Source organism: Podarcis filfolensis, assembly GCF_964270895.1.
Source record: "Podarcis filfolensis genome assembly, chromosome: 5".
NCBI lineage: Eukaryota > Metazoa > Chordata > Lepidosauria > Squamata > Lacertidae > Podarcis > Podarcis filfolensis.
In genome coordinates this window covers 45,275,183-45,294,474 of record NC_139608.1, presented here as the reverse complement: position 1 = coordinate 45,294,474, position 19,292 = coordinate 45,275,183, and the positions used below count along the sequence as shown (strand labels likewise).

Sequence of the window (19,292 nt, the reverse complement as noted above, 5' to 3'; positions counted from 1 at the left end):
GTATGAGGAAGTCAAAGAAATATGTGATTGAAAAACTGTTATTGAAACTGAATTGTTTTTAATATTTTTCTTTTTCTTTTTCTTTTTGTGTTTATAAAATTGGAAAATCTAATAAATATTCATTTAAAAAAAAAAAAAAGATCAGTGTCTTGCTATTGACATATATAGCCTAGGACTACTTGGGATCAGGTTACCTCTGGGAGCACCTTATCTTGGCTTCTACACTCCTGCCTGGTCACTTACATTCCCAGGAGAGACACACTTAGTAGTGCTGTAGGCTCCTGAAGTTCATCTTACATCCGCTAAGACCAGGGTCTTTAATGTGGCAGCACCCGCCCCTTAGGCTGCACTTCCAATGAACACCAGGCAGGCATCTACCATATTGCCATTTGGGTGGCTGCTTAAAACTCTATCCATTTACCCAGCCTTTTCCTGAGGAGTGACCCAGCTATGTTGCTTTATTAAGCTAATTTAATGAACAGCGATGCATGTGTGTGTGTGTGAGAGAGAGAGAAATTTTATTGTTGATTTTATGCTATTTACCACTGCGATTTCCCCCACTAAATGACTGTGGTACAGAAATGTTTGCAAATAAATAAATAAATCTGGTGGCAGCAGAATGCAAAAAGTCAGGCTGGGCTGAATTCTCAGCATATACCAGCATCATGTATACAGCTGCTCCTGCAGCTAGAACCTGGCACTGGAACTTTCCACTGAGCTAGTCCTCAAAAGAAGCCCTGATTTAGGGATATGCAAATATTATTTGCATCCTAATGCTTACAAAGTATATTGGGATGCCAATATTAGCTTGGAGCCATCAATATTTGCATTCATTCTCAGGCATATCTTTGGCAACCGGGGAGCATATTTATGACATACTGCCAAACTGAGCCAGATCCTTGGTCTTGATCCAGTACTTTCAACTGCCTGTATTCTACAGAGCCTCTCTCAGTGCTGCTTCCTGTGATCATTATAACTGGCAGTGCTAGGGAGTAGAGACTTGAGCATGCACTCTACCGTTCATCTTCAACACCTCCAAACTGCCTAAGGCATTCACCCCTCTACCTGCTTGCTCAGGGTAATTGCGAGATATTAACCCACAACTGCAGGTCTGGTCTATGCCAGGGTATAGATACAGAACCCCAGAACTCCCTTGTCCTTTGCAAAACAAGGATTTCAATATTCTTTCCACAGGTATCAATGGAGCCATTCTTAATTACCTGAGGCACAGTTCACATGGTTGAAGAGCAATAATATTTCTACCATGGCAATACTACTTCGTTTACATCACTTGCTTTACATCAGGGATGGAGAACCTCAGGCCCTCCAAGTATCATTAGACTTCAACTCCCATCAGTTCCAGTCAGCAGGACCAGTGGTCAGGGACGCTAGGAGCTATAGTCCAACAAAACAATTGGAGGGCCACAGGTTCCCCATCTCTGCTTTATGCAAACATCCAATAGCACAGAGGGCTAGTTCATGTGGTTCTTCAGAAGAATCACAGGAAAAGAGTGCTCATTTGGGGCATCCAGTTCATGATGAGCATTATCATTTGGAGGAGGAAGAGGAGTCTGTACCTCCACCACATGGGGATATTAGTTCCCCCTCCAAATGTAAAACTGAGCAGTGCCACACTCCCCTGGATATTTCTTGACAAAATGTGTGGATCATGGGGCGTTTAAGGGTATATTTCCCCTAGCATGGTCTGCATGCATGCCACAGGTATGCCACCTTGGGTTCCATGTTGGAAGAAAGGTGGGATATAAATGTTAGGAAGTAAATAAGGAAACATCTGCTCAGTAATGTACTCCCATCTTCACAAGCCATTTGTCTAAACTAAACAGCAGCCTTCAGGTGGTGGAAGATTTTAACAGCAATCCAAGCAAAGGGATTTGCTGGCACCTTTTACCAAAAGCTTTATTTACACTTTGATCTCCTTCTTTGTCTCTCCATTCCCCACACCCAGGGCCATGTAAAATTTAATTAAGAAGTTTATTGTTGGGCCTCCCAGCTTTCGGGGAAAGAGAAATGAAGCCAATTGCTTGCAGACGAGAGTAGAAAAATGTCACCTGGAAATGCGGCTCTGGCTGTTTGTAATCATACAAGAGAAGAACAAGTGAGGAGGGCAATCTTAAATTAATTAAAATGGCTCACTGTAAAACTAGAGTCTGGAACAAAGGGACCCCAGTGACCCTTGGATGAAAGATGTGACACAGCTAGAAGTGGCATCCTCTGATTTTTTTAAAAAGAGCTTTAGTGACTAGAAAACATGAAGGCTCAAGGATGCAAGTTAAAGCAAAACACTTGTGTATGTGTTTAGCGAGAGGGAGAGCGGGAGAAAGATCCTCACATTTTCTATAATTGTTTCTCAGTGGGCATGACCCAGTGTAGGCAGAGTGGTGGGGCAGAGTGGTGGGGCTGTATCCATGCACACATGGTGGGTTGGAGCAAATGTGTTCAGTGGTCCCAATCCAGTTGTCTGATGCTGAGCAAGAACAGAGTCTCTGCTGCTATACCATGCAGTTCCCAGCCATCCACGAGAAGGCAAATACCTTCCCATGGGCAATTATTATTACAAGAGCTCATCGTGTCCAAACAGTGCACCAAAGTGCGCACTATCCCACAGTGCTAGAGCCATGGAGTGAGAACTGTAATCTTTTGTAGACATTGCCATGTCCCTTTCACCAGCTGTAAACCGAGGCAGAGAGGGGTGCCATTTACCTACCAAAACACTCCGAATTTGGTGAAGGGGTAAAGTTGATCAACCTGCAGAGTCCACAACCATCAGTGTAACCATAATTATGACATTGGGCTGAACTGGTTCGTGTGGATTCTGCAGATCCAAGTGCCCACCTACTTTATCAATCTAGTTTAGAGAAATGAAGGAAGCTGATGTTGTGAATCAAGCAGAGGTTTGTTTGTAGTTTTCAGGGAATCCCCAGTGTTTTCTCTGCAAATTAAAGACTGAATCAACCTGACTCTCATAGGTTTAAATCCATTTTGCCCACTACAATTCTGGTCCTAAGGAACAGTTTCTCCACTTGGTTGACAGGTCAAGATGAAGAAAGGAAATAAACACCACAATGGTTGCTTTCAGACATCACACAAGCCCTTTGCTCATATGGGGCAAAGATTGCTAATTGGGTTTTGGACTTTGCATTCAAATGGGTGCAATCTAGTCCAGTGAAACTAAATCTAAGGGAATTGTGAACCCTCTCAGTTAAAAAAGAGACACACACGTTGTAGGCAGGTAGATGAATGGATACATAAACAGATGGCGCATTTTCTTCAGAATGATGAGGGACAGGAACTTGCTTTCATTTTAATTAAAAGTTTATAATATCTCAGGAGTCTCTAGAAGTAACTAGCTTCTACGCTGCAAATTATCACTGCAACCTAAAGAAGCATGCAAAAAGGGCATAGGTGCTCTTTCTTCTCTGTCAGTGGGAATCCATGCAACTTACAGTATGGCATAAAAAAATAATTGGACCTGGGCAAAACCTTGGCTTTTGTGTGCTCTGTTAGTTGCATGAGATCTGATTCATATATGTGTGGCATGAAATTCATTCATTAAGTCCAGCACTCTGTAAATGACAACATTTTTTCCTCCCTCAAAGTAATCCGACAAATATCCTTTCTCAAAGTAAATTAATTAACTTGAAAATGGTTTAATATCCTGTAACAAAATAATCTTCCAAGACTTCAGTTTCTAATGGGTGGACTTCCTCCAGGAGGCAGAAAGTACAAGTCTGTAGTCGGCTTTCCCCTTCAATCAACCAACAGCGGGAAGGATGAGCTTCTATGCTTCCAGCACCATGAGAGTTAATCATCCTCCCTTGTGCCATTCAGGGACATCCATCAGCAGTAAAGATGCAGGGATGGTTTCACAAGCAAAGGATGGAGTACCGAGATGAAGGATTTCATTTTAGAAACAGGCCAAGAGAAGATGATAATTTAAAGCAGGCAAGTGCATCCTATGATCAGGCAAATACTTTCTGGTAATAAAAAGGGAAGCCACAGAGGATAAAATAGCCAACAAATGAATGAATGCACCATCAGCCTGAATGATCTCCCGGTAGTCACGATACCCTTAGAATGGGACCCTCTTGATTTTAAGCCCATAATGTTATGCCCCAACTTCTCTCTCTGAGAAGAAAGCCTTTCATATAGCAGGAGTTTTGGTGTGTCACCTGCAGGAGAATTTCCAGTATTAATATTTCAGCAATACCAATCTTTCAGAATACACTTTAAAGCTCTCAATTTCATCTCCCGCTGTCATTTTTATATTTTATTAAATGTCCTCGCTCCCTCTAGTGCTAGCCACCATGCTTCCTGAACGCTTTCCCTGGCTGTATTTGGGATCTCTCCGTTTCTAGCGCTTTTGCCCCAGGGCTGCATAGATCAAGGAGAGGGTAGCAGGAGGTCAGCTGAGCTAATTAGGTGGTGCTATTCTCAGTTACAAGACTACTGATGTTTCTCTTATCTGTCCAGCAGAAGGCATGGTGCTTCCTACCAGGTTGTAAAGTGGACAGTTTGACTATTATTCATTTGCAGGAGAATAAAATAATCTTGTTTTGGAGCAAGTTCCTAATACTGAGAGTTGACATAGTTGTTTTAAAAGATGCAGGACTAGAATTATGGATCTGTTCCTTTTTATATGCATTCTGGGACTATAGCTACGTTCACATTGCATTCATCAAAATATACCCCTGGCACCTGGTCTCTTAATAGTGCGCTATATAAGCTCAATAAGTCTATACTGTACATATTTGAAAGATGGTAGCAAATATCTTTATTTACAATATGTTCAACCCAAAGTTCTGTTTGAAAAACAAAATTCTGGACAAGAAAATGAACATGGGACTTAAGGGTCTGCCTCCCCCTTAAGACCCAATTACTATATGACAGCTTTCACCAACTTGGTGCCGATTAAGGCTGATGGGAATCATAGACCAAAATATATGGAGGGCACCACACTGGCAAAGGCTGAAGTGACACTGACTCATGGTGTCCGTAATGCACATCTGAACTTGACAGCCTGCACTGTAAATGTACCCATCTCAGTACAGTGTTAGCCAGCCAGTTGAAGCTGTGCCTCGTTGAAGACTGATATTTTAAAAGACCCTTGCCTGTCATAGACAGTGCATTCGTATGCATATCAATTCAGAAGTAATCCTCACTGAGTTCAATGGGATTTACTCCCAAGTAAGTGTGTTTAGGATTGCAGCCTAAATCACATACTGCAGCACTAACTTTCCACTCTTCCTTGCCCACCACCCAACCAATGCATAGGTCCACAGGCAAAGCCTCACATCAGAGATGGAGAAACCCTTCTTTGGTGGAGGGCCACATTCTTTTCTGGTCAACTTTCTGGGGGCCACATGCCAGAGCTGGCTGGGGTTAGGAAGCAAAAGTGCCCCAAGCAATTAATATAACTTGGATAGCTCAGTTAGTAGAGCAGGAGACTCGTAATCTCAGGGCTGTGGGTCCAAGCCCTACGTTGGACAAAAGATTCCTGCATTGCAGTGGGGTGGACAAGGTGACCCTCCTGGTCTCTTCCACCTCTACAATTCTATGATTCTACGAATCTATAAACTTTACTCTTTGTGCAGTAGGATAGTTTCTATATAAGGATTTAAATGTATTGCTTGCAGTTTGGTGCCTCTAACCCAAGACTGACTGCAAGCAGCTCCAGCTATTCTTGGGGGGGGGGACTCTCCTCCCCCCCACTGCCACCTCTACCCCTGCCACCAGAGAACTGCTTAGCGCAAGCATAGCCTTCAATACACATCCTTTTTTTTTGCATTCATTTGACCCCAACATCAAACGGTGCTTGATAGGCACCATCATCAGAATAAACATGGCGCTGACACACCCTGCACAATCAGCTTTGGACAGACAAGACAGTTAGTTGGGAGGGAAGTTGGGGATATCCTGGGTAGTTAGCCAGAGCAGTACAGGGGAAAAGTCAAAGAGAAGCGCAGTGTTAAAAGACGAAGCTGATGTAATTCAGGCAAGGCTTTGCAGACAGAGCCAAAGGAACATAAAAAAGGAAGAGAGAAATGATTTGACACAGAGAGGGGAGGCGATCCCAAGTTTCAGAAGTGTCATGGCAGAAGGCACAAAGACTAGTGTGAGGAAATGAAAATAAGCGAGGGGGTGGACTGGTAGCACATGAGATTCTTTGGTGCAAAAAAGGGGGGAAATTAGAGAAGTGAATGAAGCAAAGGAAAGGATGGAGAGAGCTTTAAATGGAACGGTGCTGGAGACTTTGATGCAGATGGAGGAAGGGTGCTACTGTCTGCTAACAGGGCCAAGATATGAAGTGGCAGGGAACCAAGCCATGACGGCAGTACCTTAAAGCATTCAATTTGAAAGGAGATAGAAGAATGGCCTGCCAGGTCCACAGCCAAGATACAGCTAAACCGAAGTCCAGGCTAATTCTATGATCCCACTGCCTCAGGAAGCTCCTACCGCAAAGCAAACAGGAGCGAAACATTGTCTTGAGCCTGTGCATTTCCAGCAGCACAATGCCATTGGATGCAAAAGCTAACACAGCAACTTTGACACAACATGAAGGAAATGGGCTATTTCTGTTTTTAAAAAAATATATACAGTGGTACCTTGGTTTACAACCCTAATCTGTTCTGGAGGTTCGTTTGTAAACCAAAACAGGTTGTCACCCAAGGCACACTTTCGCTAATGGGGCCTCCCCCCCAAAAAATTTACGTAATCCAAAAAAAAGGGTTGTAATCCAAAAAATGTTTGCAAACCGGGACACACACTTCCAGGTTTGACGTGTTTGTAATCCAAAACATATGCAAACCAGACTGTTCGCAAACCAAGGTACCACTGTATATAAATCTTGCGTGTAAGGTTGTTTGGGAATTATAGGGTTAACTTGTTAAACCTGGCATGACCAGTGGTCAATCTGGAAGCTGGTAAAATCATTGAGAAGGGTGCAGATTGCACATAGGTGATGTCTGCTGGGGGAGGGGGGTAACCCTAGTACTTCCTTCGGTTTTGTGAATTCAAAAGTAGGGCAGTCATGGAGCCCCAGGACTATCTGGCTAGTAACTTGCTTTGGCTTTCAGATCTGGTGTGATCTCAGGATACAAAGGAAACACACCCTGGAGGGTTACAGACATGGCTAATTGGATGTAATTCATTAGATGTAGGGTTTCTAAGGAGAAGGGAAAGCAGGCTGCATTTAACTCTTTGTTTATTTGTTCATTTGCTCCATTGGGAATCTTATGTAAAACCTTCTTTTTTCTTAGGAACTGCTTTTTTATTCCTTTTAGTAAACTTTTAAACTCGTTTCATAAAAGGTTTGCGGTCTACTTGAACATATCACTCAACATCTGTGTTTTTAATTTGTTTTATGTTTTTATATTGTTGCAAGCCACTGTGATATATTTTAATTAATACACAGAGTGCCATGTTCTACGTTGTCTTGGGTGTCCTCAAGGAGACACAAATGGGATTTGAGGCTGGTTGGTGAAAGGCAGCCTTGCAGAAAAATAAAACGCTTTTAACTAGTGGCAGCAAAGTTCTAAAGTGAAGGGTGAGTGAACAGGAGGGGACATCCTGCTTGACCAGGAATCCCTGACATGGTACAGGACCCAGGGAAGCTGGGGTTCCATAGCACAATCAAACACATACACCAGTACCCCTGGCAAACATAGAACATAGGAAGATACCTTTTACTGAGTCAAACCACTGGTCCATCTTACTCAATAATGTCTACACTGACTGGCAATAGCTTTCCAGGAGTTCAGATTGGGTTCATCCTAAGGCCAGGCCAAGACATTTTGCTGCCTGCGGCAAAGGGCAAAATGGTACACACATGAACCCATTCCTCATATAGTAGTGAATCTACTACTAGCAATCGTTACCTCACTAAGTTGTTTGGATTTGAATTCATCTAGGGCAGCAAAAATAGCTTGAGCCAGCTCTATCTGTGGTCCACAATTCTATGCAGAGTTGGGTACACTTAAACAAGGATTGGGGAGCTAGGGATCTTCCAGATCCCATCATGCCCAGCCATTGTGGCTATTGGTCAGGGATGCTGCAATCTAACAATGACTGCAGGGCAACAGGTTTTCCTCCCTGACAAACACGCTGATTTCAATGGGCTTAAAAAGTGCTTACACATATGTGCTGAACTGTGGTCTCTAGAGAAAGATCAAAGCTACAGCAAGGCTTGAGCTACCCAGCCATATCCAAGCAGCTTAACTAATTTGTTTTGTAACCCAAATCCAAGCAAAACATTGAATGTGAGCATATTAAGAAACTGTAACCCTCCCTCCTCTGGATTATTGAAATAGGGACAATCCTGACATCAGATTCACAACTAAGTGGAGACAGGGGAACACACTGTTCCAGCTGCAGTGCTCTCAGTCCCAATGAATATATTCCAGGCTTCCTCAACCTCGGCCCTCCAGATGTTTTGAGACTACAATTCCCAGCATCCCTGACCACTGGTCCTGCTAGCTAGGGATCATGGGAGTTGTAGGCCAAAAAACATCTGGAGGGCTGAGGTTGAGGAAGCCTGATACATTCCTGTTTAGTGTCATGATAGTAAGTTATTCAGCAAGGAACCTAAATGAACCATCTTCTGTGCCACTATCTGTTGAGGAATCTGGCTAAGAGTCTTTCTAGCAGAGTCTTTCTGGCTAGGAGTCTCTGCTAAGCAGAGCTATCCATTCCAAAACAAAACCAAGTATTGTCCCTGTCACCATCCTTTCTTGTTAGAGCCCTTAATTAAAAAAACCACCTGCCACCTATTACAGCCCATCAGGCTCCCAATGTGCATCTCACCAAGGTGAGAGGTAAAATAACAGCATCAGACTGACATGTGCACATTAGCAGCCAGCAATCCCACCAGAATACTGCCAAAGGCATTTGTAACCAGCCTTACCTCCAAAAAGGAGCAGGCAGAGAGGCACGCACTTCCAGACCTTTCTATCCAACAAAGGCATTTCCAGTTCTTTGAGCAAAAGGTGTCAGATCCACAAGGAAGAGGAACAATTAATTACTGTTTAGATTTCGCACAAAGGACTCCAGATGCATGTATGTATACAATTAATTACTTATTGTCATAGATAATTGCATGCATATAAATGCTTACAATATATAATTAACACAAAGAACAGAGAAACAATCTTAACTAGAGGGAGCGAAGCCACAAGGACTCAAGACTTTCACAGTTGCATAAACCAGGCTCTGGAAAATAAAATAAGAACATTGACCTTGTAGTGTTTTTCTAAAACCCAGGAAGTCGGGGCCTCTTGACTGACTAGCCCAAATTACATTTATTCAGAAGTGTATCATTGATTTTCAATGGGGCTTTCGTCCAAATCAGAATGCTTAGAATTTCAGCCAAAGCCAAACAAGGAGCCCCAAATCTCTTGACAGACAACACACTTCATCCAGCGCAGCAGAAATGAAATGCCTTTCTTCATTCCTCTGGCTGTTCATAGGGATGGAAATTATAACTGATAAGAAAGCCAAGTTCTAAACCAGAGATGAAAAACTTGTGGGCCTGCAGATGTTTCTGGGCTGCAACTCTGATCATCCCTGGCTCAGACTAATGCGAGTTGGGAGTCCAATATCTTTCACAGATGCATAAGCCACAGCTACCCCATCCCTGTGCAAAATGTTCTGGCTTGTCTCAATAATGCCCAACACCTTCAATGGTGTGAAGAGAAAAATAGCATCCCATGCAGAGAGTGGAACGTGGTTGCATTCCTCCTTGAAGTCAGACAATATTTCTTCAAATGTTTCAAGCAGCCACATTTAGCATCAGTGAAAGCTTCAGGACAATTAGACATTTATGTTTCTTTAAACGAGGCTCATATGGTCTGTATTTCTTATTCTGCAATGTTTCCATGTGACTCATCCATGTTTACTTATCTGAGATTAATCAAGAGCTGAACTTTCAGTAGCAGTCACCTCACATCTTCAAGAAGTGATCGGTCTATCTGTTAATGGATGTGAAACTCTGGACTGGTTCACATGGTGTCAACTGGCTCTGCCCAGGGTGATGATGAGGGCATGCCTTTGCCCATGATCACACAGAACAGGCAGCAAATGAACAGGCACAGCTGCAGAACTCTGGCAGCAATTTCCACTGTCATGACGACTGATGTTCAGTTTCTACAGTTGCTAATGCAGCAATTCCAGAAAGGTGGCCAATGCCAGGCCAGTCTGTTGCAGCAAAAAAACCAGAGTCCTGTGGCACCTTAAAGACCAACAAATTCAGCCATTATGACATAAACTTTTGTTGCATTCAGCAAAGTGGGCTTTAGTTTAGAAAGTTGTTAAGACTTCACGGTGCCACAGAACTCTGTTGTTTTTACTGGGTTGCTTTCACTATCTCAGTAGATAATTTCTACTGGATCCCTAAGTGTGCCGATGTCTGTTGGCATTGGTCGCTGTGATGTTAGGGCAGAAGAAAGCTTTTGAAGCTCTCGAATGAATGACCAGGAGGGAGAGAACATGCCAGTCGGGCATGTGTCTCTACCAGGGTCCTACTCGAGTGTAGGAAGAGCTCCTAACAAAAACCCTGATTCATAATTCCCTAACACTATACTACTAACAAAGATAGTCCTCTCTAAAAGGGCAGCCACTGGAATCTCCCATGGGCCTTGGGTGCCAAAGCCTTGGTGTCTAAAGTCTTAGGAAAGATAGCAGTTGACGCTAGACACTTATTAATGGAAGTAGAAATGGCAGCAGCCTAATTGTCAGAACACAGATGACCCCAAACATCCAATTATAAGCTTAAGTCAATTGGGAGGAATGTAATTCCTGACCTACCAGGAGTGACCTCCCTCCTAATTGGCTTGACCTTATGGTTGACTGTGTCATATGCTTTCTGATAGCATACAGCTCCTGCCTTCACTTCATCACTTTATGGTGAAAGGAAAATATATGTTTTGCAGTTTACCAGCTATAGGATTCTAATACACTTCCAGCTCATTTCATAATTTTCGGAAAGCCTAACCCAAAATCAACACTTGTACAGATACTCTCTAGCCTAAGATTTGCTTGATTTTTCCCTCTCAGGGGGCTTTTCATGTGCTGGTTTTTCTTTTTCCCCCCCTAAATATACAAAAAATATTTTTCACACATATTTTTCTATGTGTGAAGTAAAAAGTGAGTCTTATTTTTCTGTTGCAAAGTACACAGATCACACAGCTGATGTGGACACTAGCCATATAAAATGTACAATACAGTTGCTAGGAAGCAGGAATTGCTAGAGAAGTGATGAGGAAGGACAGAACCAGTGGCAGCGGAGGAACAAGTAAGGTCAACGGTGCTGTCAGGGCAGGACTTTGAGACAGAAGTCCCCCACTGAGCAGAATCAGCAGGAGAGGCCCCAAATGCAACGGGGCTGTCCTACAACATACTGAAGTGAATACACACTACCGTCTAAAAGACCAGAGTCTGGAATTCCCTTACTACACCACTAGGTTAGTTGAGGCCAAGGTAATCAGAAAAGCCTTTGCGGTGGGAGTAGATTTTGAGGTAGGACTTGAAGGAGAAGGTAGCTGAATCCTGATGAGGAAAGGGAGGCTATCCAAAAGAAGGTGGAGAGAAAGGCAAAAGGTAGAGTGGGAAAAGCCAGGAAAAAAGAACAATTGATGATTCATTTGTTTGTGGTGGAAAACCCATGCATACCTCTTCTCCCCTTGTGGGTAGTAAAAGCAGTGAATGCTCATTCAGAGGCTCCATAACAGACACCATGTGTCTCTCACGTCTCACTCTCTGGCCAACACAAGCATTCTATTAAGGGACCAGCACAGCCCCCCTCTTTCTAAGGTCTGCACAGTACAAATTCACATTCAGTTGTGATAAACTGAGCACGGGGAACTCCCAAAAGATTGCATTAGTATTATTATTCCACATTAATATCTAATGGAGGAGATGCTAGAGATATATAAGCAGGACTGGATTCGGCTCCATAGCCCCCCATTGTGGCACACAAGCTACAGTCTCTTTGCTATTCTCAGGGAAGTGGGATGCGAAGAAATCAATTGATTTACTTTGGTCCATATTACTGACACTCATAATTACATGTGCACATGCATATACACATGATTGCACACATGTTCCAAAACGTACTTCCCTAAGCCTATAGCTGAAAGTGTGAGTGTTTCCTGATCTGCCTTAAAAAGAAATTCTTTAGCAAGTAAAAATACTATTTCTCTTTTCATTTTTTAAAATGCTTTTCATTATTCTTCATTTGAATATACTCCCCCAACTTCTTCCTAAGTGTCATGCAGCTTCTATTCTCCATTAGCATTTTTAATAATAAAAAAAATCCACTCTTTCCTTATTCCCTTTCTACCGGTTCTTAAAACCCCAGGAGAGATCTGTAGACTGAAATTAACTGTGTGCCAAACAACTACTTTTGCCAGTTCCCGACGTCTGCCAAAAGGCAAGGAGGAGACTTTGACAAGTCAAATCTTCACAAAGAGAGAGAGGAAGCAGGGATGCTCATCATGTGAGCAAAGTCAGAACTGAAGCACCGAGCTGCTCAGGAGAGCATAGCACAACCTACGCAGTGAGGGGACGTGCCTAGGTATTCCCTGCGCCCCCTCAGATGCTTTGCATCTCCTCCGTGCATTCAGAAAACATGTTCCCCAGCAGCAACCAGGCACGGATGAAGTCTTGCGGTCAGGTATATAATAGCTTTGAGCTCTACTCTGAGCCAAATCGCTATTTCACCCTGCCCCTTTGGGCCAATTGCTTGACCTCCTTATGCCACAATCAAGCCTATTGTCAAATTGGGTAGACGGAAGCACGGCTGCAGAAGGAAGGATAAAAGAGCCACTATTTTTGATTACTGGCGTGAGATGGAGGGTGTTTCCTGATAACACATGAAAGCAGCAGTGCTTCTCAGTTGAGCATTTGACTTTGAGTCAAGTTGAGCATTTGACTTTCCCTGTAGGTTCACAACAGTGCCTGGTTTTTAAGAGCAAAGCTAATTAATCACAAGCTGCAGCCTTTGCATTCTCCCACGAGGGAGTAAGAGGGGAAAGTCCCCAGAAGCAGGACCTCTAGTTCCAGACATCGTGGATATCACTTGTTCATTAACATGCTGGCTCGTTCTTCCCTTCGCACAAATGCCACAGTGATCCATGCCATTCCATCAGTGAAACGCAGTATCTTTGCAGCCAGATATTTCCAGCCCAAAATATCAGGGAGGGAACCAAGAACGCTACTGCAGTGTACTTGGCTATTTGGCACCCTGTAATGAGTCCTTAGTTATATTAGCAGAGATCTAGCATTATTTATTCATCCTAGTAAAGAGGATCATCGTCTGACATTTGCCTTTGGACAAAAACGACATCTTTATTTTCCCAAAGTGCCAGAAGCATTCTGAACTGAACCAGAAGCAATCAAGTACTGAAAACCCGTATCAGTGACTAGCTCCTTTGGTGAATCACTGAACACTTAAGACAGAGAAACAACTTCTAATTTCACTATATGGATCAAAGCTGTTAAAAAGCAGGATTCCGCAGTGCTTCTCTAGACATGGCACATCTTTAGGACTTCCACTATTGCTTCTATTCTTAGTAATGTGGTGTCCACGGCACAATGAGGTGAAGAGTAGGCTGCACTTAAGTCTCCATTGCTTAGGCAAATGGTGATAAACTAAAAGTAAGCCTTCCAGATCAAAATGTGTATGAGGCTGTTGTTGTTTTCTGACAACGTAGAGCAATAGGCAAGACACCAAAGGTTTTGGGCCCCAAACGACCAATAACGACTGGGAAGTAAAAACTGTATGGAAAGACAGAATATGGAATTTTCAGAGCTGGATGTTCCACTTGGTGCTTGTAATTGTTCTGTGCCTGGTGACAGTACATGCAAAAAGCAATAAAGGAGGAGGTAATAATCAGAACATTGCCTCCGGTGGGCTTTCCCCAACACTCTGTGCACAGTTTTGCCTCCTTCCCAAGCCTTTAATGGCAGAACTGACTAGAACCTTCCTGGCATCAGGTTAAAATAAAATTGAAAATCCTTCTTATGGCTGTCCTAGGAGCATTATGAAGCAAGATGCTAGCTAGCTAAGTCAACCTAACAATGCCCCTTTCATTGCTCTCTCCAGCAGACACATTGCCTATAATGTAGCTGCATCCTCCAAGCGCAGCTATTCAGAATAAGACTTCAAGGGCGCCACCTTTTGATAAGACTGGGTCCAGGAAATATATATGCATACACACACAAATGGAATCCGTCAGGCAAACTTTTAGGAATCCTTCCAATTATTACTATTATTATTATTATTATTATCGTTGTTGCTATTATTATCAGACCCTTTTATTGACTGGAAAGAAGAGGCTCGGAGTTGCCTCTGATTTGTTTGAAATTGTATCCTCTTCTTTCATTGCATGTCAGCAGAGAGGCGAGGAGGGAGGGGTACGTGCGTTTCCCTTAATAAATGAAACGCCAGGCTCTAAACTACGGAGAAGGCTCACGCCCCTCCCTCCCTCTCAGCCTGCGGGTCCCCCCACCAACCGAGCCCACACGGACCCACTGAAGGGTTTCCAGGGACGGGTGGGGCGGAAGAGAGAAAGCAACTGCATTACAAGCCATGTCCAGCTTATAACTCTCTCTCTCAGAGGGAGAAGGAAGGTTGTGGGGTTTTTTTAATATAGAAAGAAAGAGCCTCTCTCTGAAACAAGCCGTCTGACCGAACTTTCCTCCAGGAGCTCGTATTCCGCGTTTCCCACCGCCTAATAAAAAGTGGGGACCGTAGGACTCTCCCTCCTTCCCTGGCACCCACCAGCCACCCAGAGATGACACGGCTTTGGGATTTGTCGCGTGTTTCCCCTGATCGTGCTTATTTCAGCCCAGCCAATGGGGATGGGAAAACTTTTCTTCTTCTTTTCGGCAAAGCAAGAAAACAAAGGGAGTGGACTTGTGCCTGCCCAACCATGGCACTGCTATGACCCCCCAGCCCACCCCTCCCGCCTCAGTCCCCGAGGGGCCCTTTGACTCACGCTGCTGTTGTAGCCGGACCAGTGCACCATGGCTTGGTTGTGGGCCGAGTCTCCGGCGAGGGCAAAGGTCGTGCTGCTCAGCCTCCACTCTTCGCCGCCGCCTGCCGCTCCCCTCAGCCTGCCGGTGCGCCCTTCCTCGCGGGAACCTTTGCCTGGCGCTCGCGGCGCTTTCTGGCCGTCGGTCAAGGAGACGCCCCAGGCGCCCGCTTCTGCCCCGAGGCTGTCCGGGGCCAAAGGCTGCCGCTCCTCGGCGCTTCTCCTGGCCCTGCGCTCACGAGGGTTGCCGCCCGGCATTTTGCCAAGAGAGACTCCTGCCTCCTCCTTCTCTTCCCTGGCGGCTCCGGGCGCCCGCTCCGTCTCCTCCCGGCCAAGCGCCGGCGAGTCTCTGCTGCCCCTCGCCCTGGCCGAGAAGAGTTGGCCGGGCGTGGGGCTCCGGCGCGCCCTCCCGGTTCCCTTCAGGGCGCCGGCGGCCGCTCCCCGGCGCGCCCCGCCGGCGCTCAGCCCACCCACCCCCCGAGCCGCCGGCTGACCCCTTCCCGGACCCCGATCCTTCCGGAGCGCTTCTTCCCTTCCTCCTCCTCCTCCTCCGCCGCCGCCTTCTCTTTCTTCTCCCTCGCCCCCAGCACCCCATCCTCCGCCGGGTTTCCCCGGCAGGGCTTCCCCTTCGCCGCCGCCGTCCCCGCTTGGCCCAAGCGGCACTCCCCGAGGAACCTCCAGAGGCGGCGGCGGCGGCTGCTGCTGCAGAAGCTGGACCCGGAAAGATGCCGGAGATGTGGAGAACGAAGCGGCGGCGGCAAAGCAAGAGCGGCAAGTTATCTCAGCGCCGGTGAAACGCCAAGTGCCCAGCCAGAGCCATGTCGAGGCGATCCAGGCGATGGAGCAGCAGCCCGAGGACCAGCCAGAGCCTCTCTCCATGCCTCGCAGAGAGAGTTGCTTGTTTGGGGTGGGGGGTGGGGGAGGCAGATCCTTTAGAAAAGGAGGGAGGGCAGAAGCTGGTTGATTCGGAGGGTTCCTTGGCAGCCAAAGGTCTCTTCTTCCACCTTTTCCTCTCTGATGACGAGCAGTTGTTTTCTTTTTCAAACAAATCCCCACCGCCACGCAAAAAAACCGAAACAAAACCACAGACACCCTCCTGTATAGTTGGGACTCTTGTTCTTTCACTTGGTGGATTTTCTTTCTCTTTGCTTCTTCTTTCTTTTCTTTCTTTTTGTCCCCCCCTTCCTCCCCAAAAAAGTGCTTTTCAGTGAAACTGTTCACGTTCGAGGATTTGATCAAGTAAGAGGATAGCACCACCAAGGGGAGGAGCTGCTGCGCCCCAGCGAAACGCAGCGGCTGAACTAGACCGAGCCGTGCACCAACCACGCTGCACTTCCAGCGGAATCCGGCGGCGTGTGTGCGCGCCCGCGCGTCGGTGCCTCTGTGTTAGCAGAAGGAGCGAGTGCGAGAAACTCACACGGGCGTGCGTGGGCAAGGAAAACAACAACAGCCAAGGAGGAAAGCCGATAGGAGGACCACCGCCGGGGGGTTTTCTCCTCGCGTGGCGCCGCGGAATGGGAAGCACCGCCGCTTTGGCCCTGGGGAGGCGAGTGGCGGGGGCGGATGGGGAGGGCGCGGGCTAGAAAAGCGATGCAGTCAGAGCCACAGATCTCCCGGGTTTCCCCAACACCCAGAAATGGACAGCTTTTCTTTCTCCTGCTTTGATAGTCTCGTAACGGAGACCGCTGAAGTAACAGGCTAGGCTGTGTGTGTGTGTGTGTGTGTGTGTGAGAGAGAGAGAGAGAGAGAGAGAGAGAGAGAGAGAGTTTAAACCTGATCTGTTCCTGTTGGTTCGTAAGGAAGTCCCACTGCTTCCAATAGTATATCTACCCAGTATGCATAGGATCGCGGTTCTGGATTTCTTGTAGTTTGAGCGCGGAAAGGATCCTGAGTATTGCCACTGAGCACTCACAGCGATCCGTGGCTGATTGGCACGTTTCCTCGGAAGCAAGTCGCGTCGAGGCTTTACTCCCAAGTAAGTGCATAGGACCGAAGCCTTATGTGGAAGTAAATTTCACGCCTTTGGAACTTCCACTGAAGACTCCATGCATGCACTGATGCTGTCGACTCTGTGAGTCTCTGAAGCGCAACACACAAGCGCAAAAATACATTTATGTTACTATTTCCACACTCAACAAAAGGCTAGGAATCCAGATCCGCGATTCTGTACAGACTTACTTGGGTGTAAATCGAACTTGAAATAAAACCAACGGGACTTTATTCCGTGTAAAAGTGGTCAAGAGCCCAGCTGTCAAGCGCAACAAATTTCCGTCTCTAGGATGATTCACATGTCTTCGCTGTGGAACAGCAAGTTACAAATGAGAAGGCGCGGGGGGGGGGTCCCTAACGTTCTTTTTGTAGGCGGAGAAATGCTAATAGAAAGGATAAACTGTGGTCGTGAATTTAAAATAATACACAACAGGAGAAATTATGCCCCCCACACCGCTGCAAAATATCCAAGTCGAGAACAGAGCTCATTACAGGTGGATTTCCCCAAGAGACTTCCCTAAACCGAGAAAGTATAAATGGTGGCTGCAGGAACGTGTGTGTTTAAAAATAAAATACATCGTCCCTGTCCCCGATCCTACGAATGCCTCACAACAGAAGAATGATCCCGGCTCCCCAAAATTGGGGTTGTTTTTTGAACAATACTTTTTGCGGTTTATTCAGACGAGTGGACAGCTCCTGCAATCTCCCTCCCTCTCCTCAGAGTGCAGTTAGTGCATTTAAAGAGTTAAGGCGTGAGCCTGCAAAGGCGGTTAGAAAAAAACGGGGGGAGGAAACCACCTCAAATCTTCTTCTCTTTCCTTGGGTTTTGTCTCGAAACCGTCACGTTCAGTCTCTGGGAAGCCATAGCCATCTATTCAGGCTGATTAGTGACCCTTTCCCCTGCGGGTAATTCTGGGATTCTCCACTCCCAGGCGCAGTCGTCCATTCTCCTTTAGCTGCCTTTATTGACTGATCTACCTATATTTTGCCTAGGAGACGGCCTAGGAGACGGCCTTAAACACAATGCAGATGTTTGCAAAGAGAAGCAGATGAAACTTGGTTCTATATAGGAACGTGGGAAGCTGCCTTGATCATCGGTTCATGCAGCTCAGTATCAACTACACCAGGAGCGACCAACCTGGCAGTTCTTCAGGTGCTGATGGACTCCACCTCACAGCAGCCCCTGCCACCATGGCCAATGGACAAAGATGGTAGGAGTTGTTGTCCTGCAACATCTGGATGGAGTCAGGTTGGCTGTCCCTGGTCTATACTAACAGCTGCTGTATGGAATAAGTCTTCCCCAGCTGTACCTTCAACTACTAGGGAATAAACCTGGGACCTTTTTCGTGCAATGCATGTGCTCTACTGCCTAGTAGAAATTGTTTTACAGAATGCAGTGAGGCTTGCCACCTGCAGGGGAGGATGTTGACAATCAATTCCACCCCACCTCTCTGCTTTCCACTCAAAGCTTCTCCCTGCTCCAGTCACAGGAGCCAGTATCTGTAACATGGAGCCTTCCTATTCAGAGGCAGCAAGGTGTCTTTTAATACCAGATGCTGAGTGCAAACAGCAAGGGAGACCAGTTAACTTCGTGTCCTTCTGCTTCTAAGCTTCCCAGAGGCATTTACTTGACCCTTGTCAGAGAAAACAGAGTGCTGGACTAGATATAAGCAAGCAGCTTACCCAAGGCAGCAAACTGAATTAAAGGCATTGGAAGTGCTAATCCCCAACACTCCCCAACCTCATAATTTTCACTGCCAGTGCTTTGTCCCATCATTTGCTGACACGCCATTGGTATGTCATCCTCCGAATTGCTTACTGCCACACCTCAGCTATCCTTACCCACCCAAACATACCCAGTTGTCAGTCACAGCTCTCTTCATAATAGGACATCAGTAGCAATGTGGGCGTACCTTATGTCAGCACTTGAAAACATGTGGCTACCCTAGATGTTGTTGGACTACAATGCACATCATCCCTGACTTTTGGCAATGCTGGCTTGAACTGATGGGAACTGCAGTCCCGACAATCAGGAGGACCAAACATTTGCCATCCCTGCCTTACGTCAGATTGCTGGAGGCCCCGTGTTGATGGATGATTTAAACCTCTGTGTCCCAGAAAGTACCACTTACCAGAGCTGGAAATTCAGCTACCTCTGGCATGTTTTTGCAATTGTGGGTAAAATGTTCATGGTTATGATTACTTAACTCCTGCTGGACAATCCACATAGTGCACTCTCAGTTATGCCTGAACATA

General features: G+C 45.8%; 1 protein-coding gene across 1 annotated transcript in view; it reads right to left on the bottom strand.

Moving 5' to 3' along the window:
* SORCS3 (sortilin related VPS10 domain containing receptor 3) overlaps positions 1-16,584 on the bottom strand; it is a 415,208-nt gene extending 398,624 nt beyond the window's left edge. The window contains exon 1 of the mRNA XM_083616529.1: positions 15,012-16,584. Within this exon, the coding sequence (XP_083472655.1) occupies positions 15,012-15,926 (915 nt within the window). The 5' untranslated portion in view covers positions 15,927-16,584. The remainder of the gene's footprint in view (positions 1-15,011) is intronic.
* Positions 16,585-19,292: the final 2,708 nt, after the last annotated feature.